This window comes from Octopus sinensis, linkage group LG21 (assembly GCF_006345805.1).
Source record: "Octopus sinensis linkage group LG21, ASM634580v1, whole genome shotgun sequence".
Classification (NCBI taxonomy): Eukaryota; Metazoa; Mollusca; class Cephalopoda; order Octopoda; family Octopodidae; genus Octopus; species Octopus sinensis.
The window spans coordinates 3,750,420-3,770,419 of record NC_043017.1 but is presented as its reverse complement, the minus strand read 5'-3'; the positions used below and the strand labels follow the sequence as shown (position 1 = coordinate 3,770,419).

The 20,000-nt window shown below is 36.7% G+C and overlaps 2 protein-coding genes across 4 annotated transcripts in view; one reads left to right on the top strand and one right to left on the bottom strand.

Moving 5' to 3' along the window:
* Positions 1 to 7,800, top strand: part of LOC115222882 (muscle cell intermediate filament protein AV71-like) — a 23,895-nt gene extending 16,095 nt beyond the window's left edge. Inside the window, exons 7-11 of one of the 2 annotated variants that reach the window (XM_036511829.1) lie at positions 234 to 322; positions 2,039 to 2,178; positions 2,703 to 2,813; positions 4,919 to 5,032; positions 6,695 to 7,800. In XM_036511829.1, the coding sequence (XP_036367722.1) occupies positions 234 to 322; positions 2,039 to 2,178; positions 2,703 to 2,813; positions 4,919 to 5,032; positions 6,695 to 6,733 (493 nt within the window). In that variant the 3' untranslated portion in view covers positions 6,734 to 7,800. The remainder of the gene's footprint in view (positions 1 to 233; positions 323 to 2,038; positions 2,179 to 2,702; positions 2,814 to 4,918; positions 5,033 to 6,694) is intronic. The other variant, XM_029793262.2, reaches the window with a different exon arrangement.
* A 363-nt stretch (positions 7,801 to 8,163) lies between these two features.
* The window catches only part of LOC115222883 (rho-associated protein kinase 1-like), a 12,961-nt gene continuing 1,124 nt past the window's right edge, over positions 8,164 to 20,000 (bottom strand). The window contains exons 2-8 of one of the 2 annotated variants that reach the window (XM_029793263.2): positions 17,577 to 17,763; positions 15,477 to 15,572; positions 14,104 to 14,268; positions 12,430 to 12,546; positions 12,013 to 12,233; positions 9,878 to 9,945; positions 8,164 to 9,307 (exon numbers count right to left, since the gene is read on the bottom strand). In XM_029793263.2, coding sequence (XP_029649123.1) covers positions 9,909 to 9,945; positions 12,013 to 12,233; positions 12,430 to 12,546; positions 14,104 to 14,268; positions 15,477 to 15,572; positions 17,577 to 17,763 — 823 coding nt within the window. In that variant the 3' untranslated portion in view covers positions 8,164 to 9,307; positions 9,878 to 9,908. The remainder of the gene's footprint in view (positions 9,308 to 9,877; positions 9,946 to 12,012; positions 12,234 to 12,429; positions 12,547 to 14,103; positions 14,269 to 15,476; positions 15,573 to 17,576; positions 17,764 to 20,000) is intronic. The other variant, XM_036511831.1, reaches the window with a different exon arrangement.

Genomic DNA, 20,000 nt, shown 5'->3' with positions numbered 1-20,000 from the left:
TGTTCCGTTGATCGGATCAACCGGAACCGGAGTGCTTCCATCCAATGGAACTGCATCACAGAGCAGATAGCAATTCCGGAGCAAAAGTTTTCACACCTCACTATCTAGGTGAAAAGTTAATATAATAGTTTTCGTGCCAAATTGGCGTCTTCCATGATTTTATTAGGTTGTTTACATAAATGATTTTTTAAAACTACAATAGCAATTTCTCCGAATATATTTCATTACCACAGGAAGAACCTTGATGAAATAGTGATTCCAGTACACGAACACCAAACACAGAGTGAAAACGTACAGGCTAATGCACTGGGAAATGAGTTAAGTAGGTGTTCTTGGCTTTCTTATTCAGTTTTCACGTATATATATGTACACACATGCACGTACACACACACAAACACAGACTCACACACACGCTAAACATAGAGGGGACAAACAAGGACAGACACACGGATTAAGTCGATTAGATCGACCCCAGTGCTTAACTGGTACTTATTTAATCGACCCCGAAAGGATGAAAGGAAAAGTCGACCTCGGCGGAATTTGAACTCAGAACGTAACGGCAGACAAAATATCGCTAAGCATTTCGCCCAGCGTGCTAACGTTCCTGCCGGCTCGCCACCTTAAAATTAAAAAACAAATTCTTTTCTACTCTAGGCACTAGGCTCGAAATTTTTGGGGAGGGGGCCAGTCGATTAAATGGACCCCAGTATGCAATTAGTACTTAATTTATCGATCCCGAAAGGATGAAAGGTAAAGTCAACCTTGGCGGAATTTGAACTCAGACAGTAATGACAGACGAAACACCGCTCAGCATTTTGCCCGGCGTGCTAACGGTTCAGCCAGCTCGCCGCCTTAGAATTAAAAAAATATTGACGCAGAAAAAAAGAAATATATTGCACAATTTTATAAAATTAGTGCATGTGAAAAAAAAAAAAGAATATGAACTATCGTTACAAAATTAGTGATTTTAAACACTTTATGTTATATTTTGAATTAGCCATTACCCTTTCAATTGTATGATGTGCCTGTTATCCTAATCCCTTTCCCAGCCGTATGATGTGCCTGTTATCCTAATCCCTTTCCCAGCCGTATGATGTGCCTGTTATCCTAATCCCTTTCCCAGCCGTATGATGTGCCTGTTATCCTAATCCCTTTCCCAGCCGTATGATGTGCCTGTTATCCTAATCCCTTTCCCAGCCGTATGATGTGCCTGTTATCCTAATCCCTTTCCCAGCCGTATGATTACCATAACACATTTTCTCGCATTTTTTACATGAGAAATTTGATTATTTTTACGTGTATAAAATTGACATGATTTCCCTTTTCTGTGTTGCTGAGGATTAGCATCTTGAGGTGAACTAGCAGCGGATTCAAATTTTGGGAATGTATTCGGTGTTGTTTATATATATATATATATATATATATATATATATATATATATATATATATTAAATTAGAGATAAAACCACTCTTTATCTTTTATTAAACTTTTAATACTTTTGATATATAAAAAAAATAAATAAATTAATTAATTAATAAATAAAATAATATATAAATATTAAAATATACATACATACATATATATATTTGTATATATATAAAATTTATAAGTTTAAATTATTTAAATAATTTTTTATTTTTAACTTTTATATTTTTTAATTAACTTTATGTATTGGCTTATGTTTTTCACTGTTTGATTTGCCTAATAGTGGTTTTATCTCTAATTTAATATAATATAATATAATATATTTATACTATAAAATTGGATTTAATCCTACATCTAATTTTTCCCTGTAAGTTTGGATTTATCCCTAATATTATTATTATTATTATATATATATATATATATATATATATATATATATATAGATATATATATATATATATATATATATTATATATATATATCTGCACAGAGTTTATGTTGCTTTTGTTGTATTTTGGTGCTTACGTATTGATACATGTTAATTTTACTTTGTACTCTTTCGAGCTGTCGAGCCCTATCATGACATTAATTTATCATTCGTATATGAATAAGATATAGCATTAAGGTACCCTTCATTTGCAGATTTCTTAATGGGAAGAATCAAAGTGGAACGCACTACAAAAGGGACTGTGTCTATCATTGAATTAGACCCCGATGGAAAATACATTGAACTTAAAGATAAGTCTCTAGAGGTAAGAAATATAAGGACAGATTATCTTTCCTTTTTTTATTATTATTATTATTTTCTATATCATCACAGCATTCGTAAATCAGATAACGTAAGTACAATACATATAGACTCTTAACTACAAATAAGTAGACACATAGAGGCGCAGAGGGCAACGGGGTAGGTTTTATGAAGTTACTTCACATTCTAGAAATATCAGTCAAATGCACGCACGTCCAATTCAATTATAAACTACCCTCTTAAATAAATTAGAACAGAATGCAATATATCAGAAAGAATTATATGTATATATATATATATATATATATATATATATATATATATATAATATATATATATATATATATAATATATATATATATATATACAGATAGATAGATAGATAGATAGATAGATAGATAAGTAAGTAGTGTATATAGACATGCAATAAATATGCCCACTATACAAAATATAATGATATATTCATAATCCATATAAAAAGTTATTCTCATGCAATCTTGTATTTTTGACAAATTTTTCAAATCATAGAATGCAACAAACGTGAAGGATTGGACATTAACCCAAGCAACAGAAAATGGTGAGAGCTATACACATACATTTACAGACAGTAACGTGTTCAGTTCTAGTAAATTCATCAAGGTAAGTTTTTTTTTTTACTTCTTTTCTTGAAATGCTCGTTGTTCTTAAAATGTATCTCTCCTTATTAGCACCAATTGAAAACGCGGACAGAAACAGGCCGCTCAGTGACGAAATCAAAACTCTTATCTATCGATAAGATGCGCTATCGAATACACTAAGCAGCAACATTAAAAAGGTTAATTTGTTTCTGATATTTTAGCTGTAATATCTCATCTCTATATTGATGATTCTTCAGTCACTGATTCTTCAGGTCAATGAGCCTGTCTTCAGTTTGTACAAATATCATTACCTCCTCCTTACCGTATTTATACATATACGACGGTCTTCTTTCAGTCTCCATGTACCAAATCCAGTCACATGGCTGTAATCGGCCCGAGGCTATAATACAAGACACTCGCCCAAGGTGCCATGCAGTGGGACTGAACCCGGAACCATGTGGTGGGAAGCAAGATTCTCAACACACAGCCACACCTAAAAACTCTCCACTATGAGTGCATTGTATCTTCTGGCAGAAACAGATCTGAAGTAATCAATTCAGGACATGATTTCTTATTCCCTTATCATTTACTAGCAGTATCACCCGGCGTTGCTCGGGTTTGTTTCGACCCTTTAGAATTGGAATTTTTGAAAAGTAAAAATTTTGCATTATGTAGCTTGTTATTCTCTTTAAGTGAACATTTTTCTGGTTGAAATACACCGAAAAATGGCGACACAGCAGTCAAAAAATCGTAAAAAATAGGGATTTTCATAGAAAAAAAGCACCTTTTTGATGTAAATAATTTTTGGTGTTAACATGGTCCGAGTTGAATTTTTTCTTTTATGGAATGAAGAGCAAGCCTTCTTCTATCATACTCTCAATTTTGGTCAACTTGCGCTGCAGGGTCTCGGAGGAGTGTTAGTTGAAGGCTACCAAACCTGCCATACAACACACAACTTCAGCTTCATATAGAGAGAGATTTAATTCCTTATTACTGCTCTGCACGCTACTGACACTGCTGAAGCATAAATACATTGATTTCTAACACAAAGTTATTAATGTCGCTTTGCCTAAGCGAAATAACAAAATGTATCTTGTAATAATGAAATCAGGGTAAATACTGTTTTGAAGACATGTAATACACGTATTTTTCAGATAAGCGTAGGAGTGGCTGTGTAGTAAGTAGCTTGCTTACCAGCCACATGGTTCCGGGTTCAGTCCCACCGCGTGGCACCTTGGGCAAGTGGCTTCTTCTATAGCTTCAGGCCGACCAAAGCCTTGTGAGTGGATTTGGTAGACGGAGACTGAAAGAAGCCCGTCGTATATATATATATATATGTATATATGTGTGTGTGTGTGTGTGTGTGTGTGTGTTTGATCCCCCAACATCGCTTGACAACCGATGCTGGTGTGTTTATGTCCCCGTAACTTAGCAAAAGAGACCGATAGAATAAGAACTAGGCTTACAAAAAATAAGTCCTGGGGTCGAATTGCTCGGCTAAAGGCGGTACTCCAGCATGGCCACAGTCAAATGACTGAAAGAAGTAAAAGAGTAAAGAGTATATAAAAGTAAATGCATTCCCTTACACAAGATCTCCTTCAGTTAATAGATGTCAAAATATATTCTAATGATCTAACGATGTTTTGGAGTAGTTCGTTGTATTTGACTAGAGTGAAAAATTCTGTTACAGTGGGTCACTTCTAAGGAACGCATGATATATATATGTATGTATGTATGTATGTATGTATGTATGTATGTATGTATGTATGTATGTATGTATGTATGTATCTATCTATGTAAGTGTGTGTGTGTGTGTGTGTGTGTGTGTGTGTGTGTGTGTGTGTTTCCATCTAAAGTTAGAACCAAGTACGGCAATAGCTTAGAGTTCAAAGGCCAGCAATTTTTGAATTCCCTGCCAAAAGACATTAAGAAACCTGTACAATGTGGACGTGGATGCCTTCAAAAAGAAGCGTGAAGCACTATGTGTTTGAGGTCCTTGTTGTGACTTGACAGACACTACAAACCCCCGGAACACACAATGTCTTCAATCTACAACATCACAATATTGGACACTGTGCGAAGTATTCTATAATAATAATAGTAATAATAATTTCTTTCGATTTCTAGATTTGGGGACACAAACACGGTTCTGTAGAAAGTGGCATTGTGTCCTCCACAGTCTCGGAATGGTCTGCATTGAGTAATCCTTCGACAATTACTTTGAAAAACAACAATAATAAGGTAAGATTCCTTTATTCCGTGCTTTAGAATATCGCTCCCTCCTCATTTCATAAATATGTATTTCACATATATATGTATGTATGCATGTACGCATACATATACACGTACATACACTCACGCACACATATACATATATGCAGTTTAACAAATGCGTGAGTTATACGTGAGCTACTTCGAGTTTCATGCTAAGATTGTGCTGTGATAAGATGGCAATCGTTCATGATCAAATAATATGGCGACTTTGCAAGTAAAATTCGAAAACAAGAAAACGTATGAGAAAATATTGGTGAAGAAAATTTCTGAAAGAAAGGGGGCATAATCCATACCTTTCAAGGTCTCTTTAAGCCGAAGGTGTTATCAGTTAAACAGGATATGCGTACTGGGATGAAATGAATGGATCGTGCCTGGTTCTTTATGCAAGACTGTTTGATTACTGCACGATGAGAGCATGGAATCAGAAGTAGTTTATGAGCAGATATATATGGTGTTATATATCGGAGAAACAAAATGAACAAGCAAGACTTTTCCGTGAATTTTTTTCCACTTTAATAATTAATTGCTTACAAATCATATCGCCCACACACACACACACACACACACACACACACTCATATCTATGTGTATATATATATGTATATATATATATATATATATGCGTGTGTGTATGTATATTTGAAAGAACTTTTTCTTCATCCATTCCCTTCCGGTCATTCAAAATGTAACCGCGTATGTACTGTTGGCGATTTTTTCCGTCCGTCTTCCCTTCTTTGGATCTTTCCTTTTCCTATGTTTCTGACGAAGGGCTCCGCTAGAAACATTGAAGCCTCCTTCTTTCCTTCTTCCCTGAGCGTCCAGTAACACTATACTTGTTCCACGTCCTCACGTTTTTGTGTTTTCTCTTTGTGTTTTCATGTTTGGATTAACTTTATATATATATATATATATATATATATATATATATAGTTAATACAAACATGAAAGCACAAAGGGAAAACACAACAACGCGAAAGTTCGCAAGCATGATGGGGGAGAATGTTAATAGTTATTTAGCTGGTGGGCTTTGGCTGATGAGAAATCACGCGTCTAGGTGGCGCTAAATTTCGAAACCGGTACCGAGCTGGCCAGAATTTACTTGTTCTGACTCATTGGGGTGATACATTATTATTGTTCACTGATATTTTTTCCTATCTTGTCTGTAATAGATTTATGACTTTTCGGTAGAACAGAAGTATTTTTTGACTTCTATAATTAGCGATATAGGTACTAATGTAGTACCCTTCTGTATATATGTTCATATCTAATATTGTATGTATGTATTTTATTAATTTGCCTGTACGGCTAATAATTCGCTTACCACTTGTGATGGTAATTTAATAATACCATCCCTATATTTATATATATATATATATATATACAAGTGTATATATTTGTGTGTTTGTGTGTGTGTATGTGTGTGTATGTAAATATATATATGTATGTATGTATACGTTCGCGTGTTGTCACTCACACGTACAAGTACGATAGTTCGCCCGTCATATTTATATCCTAGACACAGCGCATAAAAGTGGACAGTCAAACGAGTGGTGCCCCATCAATTTGACATTCCAAAAGGTCATGTAACTTCCGATATTCATTGATTTGTTATCTGTTTTCAATTTTCAGATATGTGCTGCCTTTGTATCAAAATTGGTATTTGACTGAATGGAGTAATTCAATATAAGAAAGACAACTGCTGAGCGCCTGTGCTTTTTTCTTAGCTGAGAGGACAAAGTTTTTCGAACAGTTCGGCCGAGTTTCATAGTCCTATTGCCTTTCATTATAGTTATACTTGCGTAAAATAACTCTACTGCTAACTTTAATTTTGCTGTTTGTGTCTTCCTTTTTTTTTACAGGATTCTCTCCAAAGAGAGAATGATAAATGAATGATAAAGCACAGCACTACTTTTAGTTTTCTTTACGTGATATCTCGTGACGATTATGAAATATTAACCAACGTTATTTACCATTATATTTTCTGCGGTAGACTGATATTATCGCTCAGTTTAGTACCATCACCTGGTCTTTGGATGTTTTCAGAGAAGTCAACTCCACTATTTTGTAAGCAAAAAAGCTAGGTTTTTTTCACCTAAGGATAATCTCTTTCCCCTCACGAACCTTGGAGGCTCTGGAAACAATGGTGGACGTTAGAAAATCTCCACCGATTAAAATATTTAAAATATTTCCTTCGCAGTGAATTTCAATAGCTTTTGTTTTATATTTGTGGCAGTAAAATATATGCATGCCACTTTGTATTATTACATACACAAATAAAAGGATTATAAGTGGCAATATCGGAAAGAACGAATTAATTTTATTGGAATTAATGGTGAATGAATTTCTTTTAATATCTTGAAGGAGTATCACAAATTTTCTTTTGTAGGATTTTCTTTCCATAATTACAAACAATAAAAAGTTTTTTAAATAACTACTTTTTGTGTAATTTCTCAATTAAACCAGTCAACTAAACTCAAACAGGCAAATGGTCAAGTACATAACGCAACATGAATTTGTAGATTATGAATAAAATAGGGATTTTTCTTATAAGAAAAGATCTTATCGAAGACCTTATTATTTTCTCTATTTTCCTGTTGCTTACAGTAGCCAGTGTTACCTGGTTAGTATTAATTTTGATAACAGGTACGTATAGCGCGCCATTTGAGGTAATAGTATTCAAGTTGTGGATAAATTGGAAAATTTGAATTGGGATGCCCAACTGACCCTACTATGCTGTGTAGTTGATAAAATCAAAAACAAACAATGCGCATGCATGAAATTAAAACCATAATAAATAAATATATATATATATAACAGTTTTATTGCCATTTATATTTTTATTCTTTACAATTCAACTCAAAGAGCTGATGTAAAATACAATACTTCAAGTGTTCAGAATATTTAACATTGATGCAGCTTATGTGTAAAATATCCTGTGCGCTGAACATTGAACTGGCTATTGTTAGTTAAAAAAAACGCTTAAAAATGATATTAGAAGGAAGAAAAACGGAAGATTTAAAGAATTAGTGTAAAAATATAATCAAAGAAAAAGAAATTTAAAAAAATGTTCGTGTAAAATTACAATTAAAGAGAAAATGATGAAAGCAAATATTTAAAGAATGAGCATAAAATTATGATTAAAGAAAGAGAAAAATGAAAAAAAAACAAGCAAAAGTTTAAGCAATGATTGTAAAATTATAATTAGAGAAGGAGAAATTATGAAACCTTACTTTTAAAGACTGTAAAATTATTATCAAAGAGAAATATTTGGTTGTCCCACGTGAGATGAACTCTTTCTAAAATTTGTTTTTGTGAGAGTGTATCTGATAAATGTTAAAGCATCAACTCTTTCTTTTAAATTTACCAGACATGTGCTGCATTTTTCTACACAATTTGCTGACATCAGATCTAGAAAATTTTAACTGTATTGTGGACTATAAGACAAATTTAATGTTCTTAGCCTTTTTAGACGCTGTCCAGGAAAGAAGTCAGACTTTTACCGTTCTATGATTTTAGACTCGATGAAAATGTCTCTAAAGCGAACGAAACTGTCAATGTTCCATTTCGAATGGGAACTTGTACAGCAGAACAGAAAGAATATGGTTCAATAAATTTCGATCTAGAAACTCCCTCCATGATTGGTCAATGAGGAAACATTGGAACATGGTGTTCGTGCTCTTGGCAATAATTAGAACGATTTTATAGGACTTCATCTTGCAACGATCAGTAAGTTGAAAGAGCTGAACAAATTTATTCCACATGATTTAAGTGCTGTAAAGAAGATGCTTTGTTTGGCGACCTGTTCTTTTTTCTTCAACTTTTCATCAACACGAAAAAGTATGCAAGCAAAGTCAATCACAGCATTTGAGTAATTTATAGCTTCGAAAGACAATAATATTTTCCAAGGCAGTATATAGACTCTCAAGATGATGGAAAAAAAATTGTTGAAGGCAACGTAGGTTATTTTGATTAAGAAAAAAAAATTTTATAACTTTTGCTTATTCATTTCTCATGTAGGACAACCTAATATAAAAAGAATAAGTAAGAGTTTAGAGAAAAGAAATTAAAAATAACAAAAGTTGAGAGAAAATAATTATCGCATCTCTCAACTGAAGATATTATATGGGAAACTCTTTACATAAAATAATAAATCTTCTGGAAGTTGAGACAGAGAAAACGGTCTTGATGGCCACGATTGGAAACAATACTTTTTATGTGTTCGTCTTTGAGGAAGATTCCTTTCTGAAAAAGAAAAAAAATGAAAGAAATATATTGATATTGATACATAAGTATCTATTATCATACACATGGTTCCGGGTTCAGTCCCTCTGCGTAGCACCTTGGGCAAGCGTCTTCTACTATAGCCTCGAACCGACCAAAGCCTTGTGAGTGGATTTGGTAGACGGAAACTGAAAGAAGCCCGTCGTATATATGTATATGCATATATATGTGTGTGTTTGTGTATATGTATTTGTCCTCCCAACATCGCTTGACAACCGATGCTGGTGTGTTTACGTCCCCGTAACTTAGCAGTTCGGCAAAAGAGACCGATAGAATAAGTATTAGGCGGTGAGTTGGCAGAACCGTTAGCACTCCGGGCGAAATGCTTAGCGGTTTTTCGTCTGCTGATACGTTCTGAGTTCAAATTCCACCGAGGTCGACTTTGCCTCTCATCCTTTCGGGGTCGGTAAAATAAGTACCAGTTACGCAGTGGGGTCGATCTAATCGACTTAATCCCTTTGTTCTTGTTCGTCCCCTCTATGTTTAGCCCCTTATGGGAAATAAAGAAATAAGAATAAGTACTAGGCTTACAAAGAATAAATCCTGGGGTCGATTTGCTCGACTAAGAGCAGTACTCCAGCATGGCCGCAGACGAACAACTGAAACAAATAAAAGAGTAAAAGAGTATTATTGTTATTATCAAGTTTTCAATAATTTCATGTCTCCAAGCCCACATTTGCAAGCATCGTTCGTTTTGTTTTATTATTTGTTCTGTTAAGTTTGTTGTGAAGAATATGGAAAACACGAGAAATGTGTTATTTTGCTGGTTGTTGATTGAGTATCGAACGTGGTGTGTGCCGGGTTATGAATGTGTAGAGCCTGTTGTGATATAATTATGGATGGTAAGAAGGAGAGAGAGAGAGAGATCAAGAGACAGCGAAAGAAGTGAACCATGATATATTTTATGATTAGGTATTTATATATATTTCTTTATTACCCACCAGGGGGCTAAACATAGAGGGGACAAACAAGGACAGACAAAGGGATTAAATCGATTACATTGACCCCAGTGCGTAACTGGTACTTAATTTATCGACCCCGAAAGGATGAAAGGCAAAGTCGACCTCGGCGGAATTTGAACTCACAATAACATAACGGCAGACGAAATACCTATTTCTTTATTACCCACAAGGGGCTAAACACAGAGCGGACAAACAAGGACAGACATAGGTATTAAGTCGATTACATTGACCCCAGTTCGTAACTGGTACTTAATTTATCGACCCCGAAAGGATGAAAGGCAAAGTCGACCTCGGCGGAATTTGAACTTACAATAACATAACGGCAGACGAAATACCGTTAAGCATTTCGCCCGACGTGCTAACGTTTCTGCCAGCTCGCCGCCCTTTAGGTATTTATATATTTAAATATTATTATAAATATCAAAACATTTTTATCTCACTTGAAGTTAATAAGCACAGTCCGAACAATTGCAATGCTAATAACACCACTACGAACTCAGATGATTGAAAGATCTGTTCAAGTAGTTGTTCGATATAACACCACGGGTCAGCAATTGAACGAGTGCGAGCAAATCAGTTTTGTCTCTCTACGCCCATCTCGGACAAACCTATCTACCAGCGCATAAGTGCCTATATATTGCATCTCCAACCGGTTGCGCCCCTTGGTAGCATTGTCACGCCAAAGAAAGTGTGTTTTTTTTTTTATATATATGTGGGGTTAGGGTTAGGGTTAGGGTTAGGGGTGGGAGAAAAGGGTTTCTGTTATCTTCAGAAATGCAAACAAAGCCACTTCCGGTACTTACGGTACGTATACCGAAGGATCGCCCTATTAAAGCTCAATACCTGAATGTAACAACACATGCCCAGCTAGAAAAACTCCTGAAAGTTATGTGGATAGATATAGATTATGCAACCAGGCCAAGGCAGTTCCGGAACATGGAAATCCATGTCAAGAACGACGCCCCCCACCGCCTCGCTGAAACACTCCACTCTTGCTACACGCCAGATGAAACTCCCAATGGCTGTTGTCTAGTGCTGCATTGGAGAGCAGTAACACCATTCTCAACGTCAAACGAACAGAGAGGGTGTTTTGGTTTATGATTACATCGTAGTTCAAATCCTGCCGAGATAAACATTAATTTTCATGTCTTCTTGGAACAGTAAAGTAACTACCAGCCCAAGAATTTAGAGAGGAGGAGGTCGTTACATCAGAATGTCTCGGCCTTTTGTAGCGCCGTCAATAATCAATGTCCCGTATTCAAATACCGTTGTATTTGCCTTTGATTCTCATAACTTCCTGAGTCTACAAAATATGTACTGTTCAAGGAGTTAGGTAGGAGGGGGCAATTTATAATTGTTGAAGACATGTTTGTCCCCTCTATGTTTAGCCCCTTGTGGGTAATAAAGAAATAGGCATTTCGTCTACCGTTATTTTATTGTGAGTTCAAATTCCGCCGAGGTCGACTTTGCCTTTCATCCTTTCGGGGTCGATAAATTAAACACTATTTTGATTAAGAAAAAACAAATTTCTAATTGCTTTTGCTTATTCATTTCTCAGCGGCCAATTCGTTTAGGACAACCTAATATAAAAAGACAACAGTTTAGTGTAAAGAATAAGTAAGAGTTTAGAGAAAGAAATTTTTAAAAATGATTAATTAAAGATAAGTTTTATAACTTGCAGATAAGTTAAAAACCAGTATTTACCAGTTTTCAGCCCGATCCAGTATGCTACGATAACGATCAATTTCGTCTTCGATCCTCCGATTCGCGTCCAACAGATCTTGGTTTTCCTTTTGCAATATTTCAATAGTGCCATTGAGACGGGCATCATCGGCTCTATGTTCGTCTTTCTCACGTTTCAGTTCCAAAGAAACAGATGAAAGTTTAGCGTTTTCTTCATCCAATTTCGATTTTAAATCGTTGATCTATAAGCAAATGAATTAAAGAAACAAAATCTATATTTATATTTACACACACACACATATTCACAAACACACACACACACACACACACGCACACACACACACACATACACACACACACACACAAACGCACACACACGTACGCACACACACACACACACACACCACACACACACACATACACACACACACATATTACCTGACCCTTGCATTTCAAAACGTTTTTTTCAAACTCATCTCTCTCTTCACGAATTTCTTTGTTCTTTCTTTCCATTTGTCTCACTTTAACCTCTTCTTCCGAACGTATTCTTCGAATCTGAAATAATATACAAACAATTCATAATATTTTAAACAATATATCAACATCTTTCTTCTCTCTTTGACCAAAAAGTTTTGCTGAAATTGTTTGTATTTGCGTTTCACTTCGGCCTGAATTCGCGAAATTTACACAATTATTTTTGCCAATAAACACCACTTCAACATCTTATGGTCACCTCTAGTGTATTTCAATGAAAACCATTGCCAGATTTTGTCAACGAAAGCTCTGTTCCATTTTGCAAATGAACACGAATGTTAAATTTTGTCAATGAATAACAACTTTTGGTTGGACACTGTCACGTCTTTTATTATGAAACCATGTTTAACAACGAAATAGGAATTGACTGTGATTCAGCTGAAACAATTCTGGATGCTTTTATCATTGCATAGCTCTCAGACGATTCCCCATTTAAAGCGGTAGAGTACAATTTCTATCAAATAATCTGTTTCTGTGGTCTACAACCTATTGAAACAATGATTGTGTGTGTGTGTGTGTGTGTGTTTGTAAGTATCCATCTGTCTCTCGCACATTCTTACTGGCTTACATGCAAACGGCGATTGACTTACTGAAACATGGAAACCATAAATTACCGCCTTCGACATCAGTGACATTTGAACTCAGAACATAAAGACGGACGAAATGCCGCTAAGCATTTTACCCAGCGTGCTAACAATTCTGCCTGCTTATCGCCCTACAACTAGGCTTAACCGTGGAGAAACAGAAGCAAGAGAAAATCTAAGCCTAATTTCGATCTAGAAAATAGTAGACTCATCGGGATTTATTTTCAGCGAGATTTCTCTCACACACAGAAATGATTCTACATCGTCCCTCAGTTTCCTAATAAATAGTCTTCACAGAACCTGACTCTACAGAGTTCCTCGGCTTCTTAATAATAGCAACCAAATATCCCTTAAATCCCAGTCGTCTCCCTTAAAAAGAGGGACACGATGTACAACATAATTCTAAAGGCACAACAAAAAGAATGGTTTGCTCTTAAATGGGACACCTTTGATCGTATCGCTGCTCGAAATGGGGCTATACAACAGCAATGAAAAACAACAGCGACAACATGAACTGCAATGTTTCTAAAACAGTGGTTAGTGAAATGAACACCAGGTGGCTTTGCAACTGTTTGATTCTATGTTACGAATGAAAAAAATATTCTTACGGGCATTGCCGTTGTATTTTGGACTTCTTTAGCGTTTCCTGAATTATTAATCATCTGTTGGTTGAATGAAATGGTTGAAACCTTACACAAGGATTTCTTAATACTCTAGATCCTCCATCCTCACCTTCTCTCGAAAATCAGAGCATTCTTCCCCTAACTCACCGATCTCAAGAAACGGTGAATGAAGTTAAAAGAAATCTACTGCAAAATATTTCAAAAATCAGAATTTAAGTGTTCTTTTCAATAAGGTACATTTGTAGAATGGAGAAAGGCTGAGTGAGAAGCAATCAACCCTTTCTTGTAAAAAACATAATGGAATTTTTTAAGGAGCACTCATTGAGTAGCAGAGAACGAAACGGAAATGTAAAGATGTAAAGGGGACTCACCTTGGATTCGAACTCAGTCTTTATGGTAGAACATTCTCTTTCTAATTTATGTTCATATTCTCGGCGAATTTCATTCTTGGATTTGTTGAGTTCTGATTCCCAATATTTCTTAATTTTAGCATCGGGATTTTGTTTGGCCAAAAGTTCCTGATACTCTTTGCTTTTCTACACAGAAACATAGAGAAGGCAAGATTATGACATAATGATGGTAAGTCCACAAAACACAACAGCAACGAAAATTACACTAGCAACAACAACAACATCAATATCAACCAAAAGAATAACAAGAACACCAAAAGCAACAAGAGAATCTGCAACGTCAACAACTTGGTAATGCTTCAGACCAGCCTAGAACACCAAAACAAATATACCCAGAGGAAAAAAAGCAGGGCATTGATCAGAAAAGCATGGGAGCTATCCCGGGCCTAATCAATCTATCAAACAGTACAAAAGTCTACGTGGTGAGTCAGAGCAGGAGACCGAGTCGTCACTTGTGCAGTGACTCACACCACCATAGTGTTTTCTGTCTACAGCAAATGAAAGAAGAAAGACCACAACTTCTTCAAGTACTGTAACCATAGCAATATCAGCAGCAGCAGTAGTAGTTGATGCAGGCTGCCACGATGACATAAATAGCAAGAAGAGTAAAACTAGCAGTAGCAGCATAACTGGTAAGAGCATCTGCATCAACAACTGCAACAACAACAGTAGTGGAGGGGCAATGGCCCAGTGGTTAGGACAGCGGACTCGCGTTCTTACGACCGCGGTTTCGATTCCCAGGCCGGGCATTGTGAGTGTTTATTGAGCAAAAGCACCTAAGCTCCGCGAGGCTCCGGCGGGGTAGGGGTGGTGAACCCCGCTGTACTCTTTCACTACAACTTTCTCTCACTCTTTCTTCTTACTTCTGCCACAAAGCAGAGGAACCATGTTTAAGCCACTATGGTGTGGTAAACTTTCAGACCCTAGTCTAGATTGCGAATCCTCTGTACCCCAGGATGGTTCAGCTCTCCACCCGTTAAAGGCCACCATGTAATTCCATACGGAGTTGGCTGTTCTTGTTTGGAATTCACGAGCATTCTCAAGTTCATTTTTGGTCACTCCTTCTGCACAAGCAGCATACTGTTTCAGATCTCCTTTGCTTTTTAGCTAATATTCTGCCTTGCTTCTTTTTTCACTGTTGATGCACTTCTGTTCGCTAATCAGCCCACGTCCACCCTTACCTCTTTCAATGTAGAGCCTGTGTACATTTGCCTTAGGGCGGAGGGCACCATACATTGTCATTGTCTTCGTATTTCTCACTTCAAGCCACAGTTGTTTATTTTTTTCCAGTTATAATCAGTTATAAGAGTAAAAGAAGGAGAAAATTTACTTACGATTTCATAGTCATGTTTGAGGGTGACCAGTTCAGCTTGTATTGTCTCTGCTCGTTGGGCCTCAATTCTGCGATTGGAAATTTCCCTTTCCAAACACTGTTAATAGAAATGAAGTTTTCGGTTTATATGTATATGTATATGTGTATATACATACACATACATACATGTGTGTGTGTGCGTGCATGTGTGTGTATATATATTTCTTTACTACCCACAAGGGGCTAAACACAGAGGGGACAAACAAGGACAGACAAAGGGATTAAGTCGATTACATCGACCCCAGTGCGTAACTGGTACTTAATTAATCGACCCCGAAAGGATGAAAGGCAAAGTCGACCTCGACGGAATTTGAACTCAGAACGTAACGGCAGACGAAATACGGCTACGCATTTCGCCCGGCGTGCTAACGTTTCTGCCAGCTCGCCGCCTTGTGTGTGTATATATATGTGTGTGTGTGTGTGTGTGTGTGTGTGTGTATTCACTGCGTTTATTTCAATTTCCGTCTACTAAATCCGCACACGAAGCTTTGGTCACTATAATATGAAGCGCCACATACAGATATTAAAATTAGATACAAATCTACAATATGTTTGTTAAAGAACAATGTATGGAGCACTCCGTCGGTTCCAGCTGATACGATCAACAGAACAGCCTGCTCGTGAAATTAACGTGCAAGTGGCTGAGCACTCCACAGACACGTGTACCCTTAACGTAGTTCTCGGGGATATTCAGCGTAACACACAGTGTGACAAGGCCGGCCCTTTGAAATACAGGTACAACTCATTTTTGCCAGCTGAGTGGACTGGAGCAACGTGAAATAAAGTGTCTTGCTCAAGTACACAACGCGTCGCTTGGAATCGAACTCACGACCTTACAATCGTGAGCCGAATGCCCTAACCACTAAGCCACGCGCCTTCACAAAGAACAATGTATATATATCTCCTGATACCTGTTGCATGAACTTCACAAGAAAGGAACGAAAGCAAGCGTTATGATGTGCACTTTTGTTCCTCGTAACAATTATGCCATCCGAAATCGATTGATCGCACATCCAAAGGGCTCCGCAAACGCCCATCCACTAAATTTCATTCCAAACGCGTTTTTGTAAAGCAGAAGCTGAGATAAAAGAAAATAACAAACTTCCTAGTGATAGGCGCAGGAGTGGCTGTGTGGTAAGTAGCTTGCTAACCAACCACATGGTTCCGGGTTCAGTCCCACTGCGTGGCATGTTGGGCAAGTGTCTTCTGCTATAGCCTCGGGCCGACCAATGTCTTGTGAGTGGATTTGGTAGACGGAAACTGAAAGAAGCCCGTCGTATATATGTATGTACATATATATATATATGTGTGTGTGTGTATGTTTGTGTGTCTGTGTTTGTCCCTCTAGCATTGCTTGACAACCGATGCTGGTGTGTTTACGTCCCCGTCATCTAGCGGTTCGGCAAAAAGAGACCGATAGAATAAGTACTGGGCTTACAAAAAGAATAAGTCCCGGGGTCGATTTGCTCGACTAAAGGCGGTGCCCCAGCATGGCCGCAGTCAAATGACTGAAACAAGTAAAAGAGTAAAAAGAGAAAAGAGTATACGAAGAGGAAATCACGTGGTTGTATATATTTCTTTACTACCCACAAGGGGCTAAACACAGAGGGGACAAACAAGGACAGACATAGGTATTAAGTCGATTACATCGACCTCAGTGCGTAACCGGTACTTAATTTATCTACCCCGAAAGGATGAAAGGCAAAGTCGACCCCGGCGGAATTTGAACTCAGAACGTAAAGGCGGACGAAAAACCGCTAAGCATTTCGCCTGGCGTGCTAACGTTTCTGCCAGCTCGCCGCCTTATCATGTGGTTGTATAGCGAACTTTTTAACCACTCGCTCAAGATATTATTAATTAGCATATTATATCAAAAACTTCATGTCAATTTTAATAAAACTTAAATATTTTATAAACATAGAAAACTGATTTTGTGGTAGGAAACACTTTCTCCAAATCCGGGGTCTCGTGGTTACTAAGAGAAACGCTTAGGTACTCGGCAATGCTTGCCAAATTACAAGTTCCCAAAACAGAGCAATAATCATGTTTAAGTTTTGCTTACCAATTTAACTTGATGTAGTTGGTCTTCCCGACAGCGAATGTTATTTTTCGAGTCGTCGAGTTCTTTCTCCAGAGTTTGAACCTGCCTTCTCATAATTTCGCTGTCAGTAACACGCCGAGAGATGTCATCATTAAGAGCCGCAATAGTGTTTTGCTTTTGGCCGCACATATCAGTGAGTTCACGTACTCTGTAATATAAGAGTCGAAGTGTATTTGTTTGGGCCAGTGGAAAAAATTATATATATCGTTTGTAAAAAACATAAATCCGAAAGAAAACCACACTCTAAGATGTAGAGCAGTATATATTATAAGGTATATATATAAAGTATATATTATAAAGTATATATATAAAGTATATATTATAAAGTATATATAGGCGCAGGAGTGGCTGTGTGGTAAGTAGCTTGCCTACCAACCACATGGTTCCGGAAACTGAAAGAAGCCTGTCGTATATATGTATATATATATATAATATATATATATGTATATGTATATGTATGTGTGTGTGTGTGTTTGTGTGTCTGTGTTTGTCCCCCTAGCATTGCTTGACAACCGATGCTGGTGTGTTTACGTCCCCGTCACCTAGCGGTTCGGCAAAAGAGACCGATAGAATAAGTACTGGGGTCGATTTGCTCGACTAAAGGCGGTGCTCCAGCATGGCCGCAGTCAAATGCCTGAAACAAGTAAAAGAGTAAAAATATACATATATACATATAAAAATATATATATATATACATATTTAGAGACATTTGTTGGATGACCGTTGACTGTCCAGGATTTCATGAAGCGCTTGACAAGTCCTAATTTTCATCCTGCAGGGTGTCCAACACCGTCCTCCTCAACATGCAAGCTTGGTGGGGTTGCCAGTTTAGTTGCTGACAACCCGACTACGCGATATGTTGTACCGGATTACATGTTACCAGCAGCACTCAAGAGCGACCTGACATATATATTTACGTATAAGAGGGAATTTTACCATTATGGGGAAACTCTTATGCTAGAAGAAGATCCGCTATGGTCTTAACCACAAAGAATTGTTCTCTAGAAAATTTAGCAAACACCAGAAACGTAAGCGAGCAAGACAAATGAAAAGTAACAAAAATATAGATTAATCATAAGCAAATGTTTCACTATCAACAAATTACGATTTATTTGATCCAATACTAAACATCAAACAATTTGAAATTTTATAAATGCATAAACACAACACTATAATATGTTCCAGCAGGAAGCGTTGAAAGCGCAAAGTTTGAGTGAGCAAATGCAAAATTTGTAGAGAACTGGTTGGCATTGAATCGCACAGAAATATCAATAAGAGACGACAGAGCGGAGCAGTAATGGTAAGGTAGAAAGAGCGAAACGAAGAAATGTTGTGAGAACGAGGATGAAAATATACAAGTTAAGTGATGAGATTTGCTTAGAGATGAGTATAAAAAAAGAAAGAAAGAAGAAAAGTAGGGATAGATGGAAGGGTTAAAAAGTCGTTGAGGACCAGACAAATCAACGCAAATCATAAATCTAAGTTTGAAGAAAATAGATTTGAGAAGGGAGGTCAAAGAGAATTATATAAAAGAAAGAAAACTAGGAAAAACAGCTAGACCACCCTATTTTTACGTGTAGCAGAAAAATCTTTTCGTGATCTGAGTACATTATAAGCATTCTATAAAGTAGCGAAAAATAAAGGTAAATTAGAAAATGTGAGGAATGCTTGCGAAAACGGTTATTATATAACTATAAATTGAATTTTAAACACTTTAGGGCATTATACAAAATAAAGGAATGTCATAATTTTAAGTAGGTATAATTAATATATGTAAATAGATGAAGAAGGATATGAGAGCTAGGACAAAGATGACGGTCGATATACAATTTTATAGTTATCTCAGACGACTAGAACATTTTGATCTATGGTAAAAAGTAGAGGTTTTAGAGATTAATGTCTTCTGAATATAGCTGTGTCAAGTTGTTAATACAAAGCAGAGAGTCAGGAAGACTTCGGAAGGTGAACATGTCGTAGTATTTTATACGTAGTTAACTACACCCCAAGATAAGGAAGAAATAAAACCCAATTAATGATGAGACAATTTGGTAAGTAGGTCGATAGTGTCACAGCTAAATATCTAGGAATTGCTTAAAGAGATGGGCAGGTAGTCTTTAACACCTATCTCTCAAATGGCTGCATGATTTGTGCAAACTACTGCATATTGTCTATGTGGAAGGCTTGGAAATCTATGAGTATGCTGTCAGTGCATTACATCGACCCCAAGGTTTGACTGGTACTTATTTTATCGACCCCGAGAAGATGAAAGGCAAAGTAACTGCGACTGAATTTGGTGTGTGTGTGGAGGGGGGGTGTATGTATGTATATATAATAATATAAATAATATATAAATATATGCATATATACATACATATATGTACATGC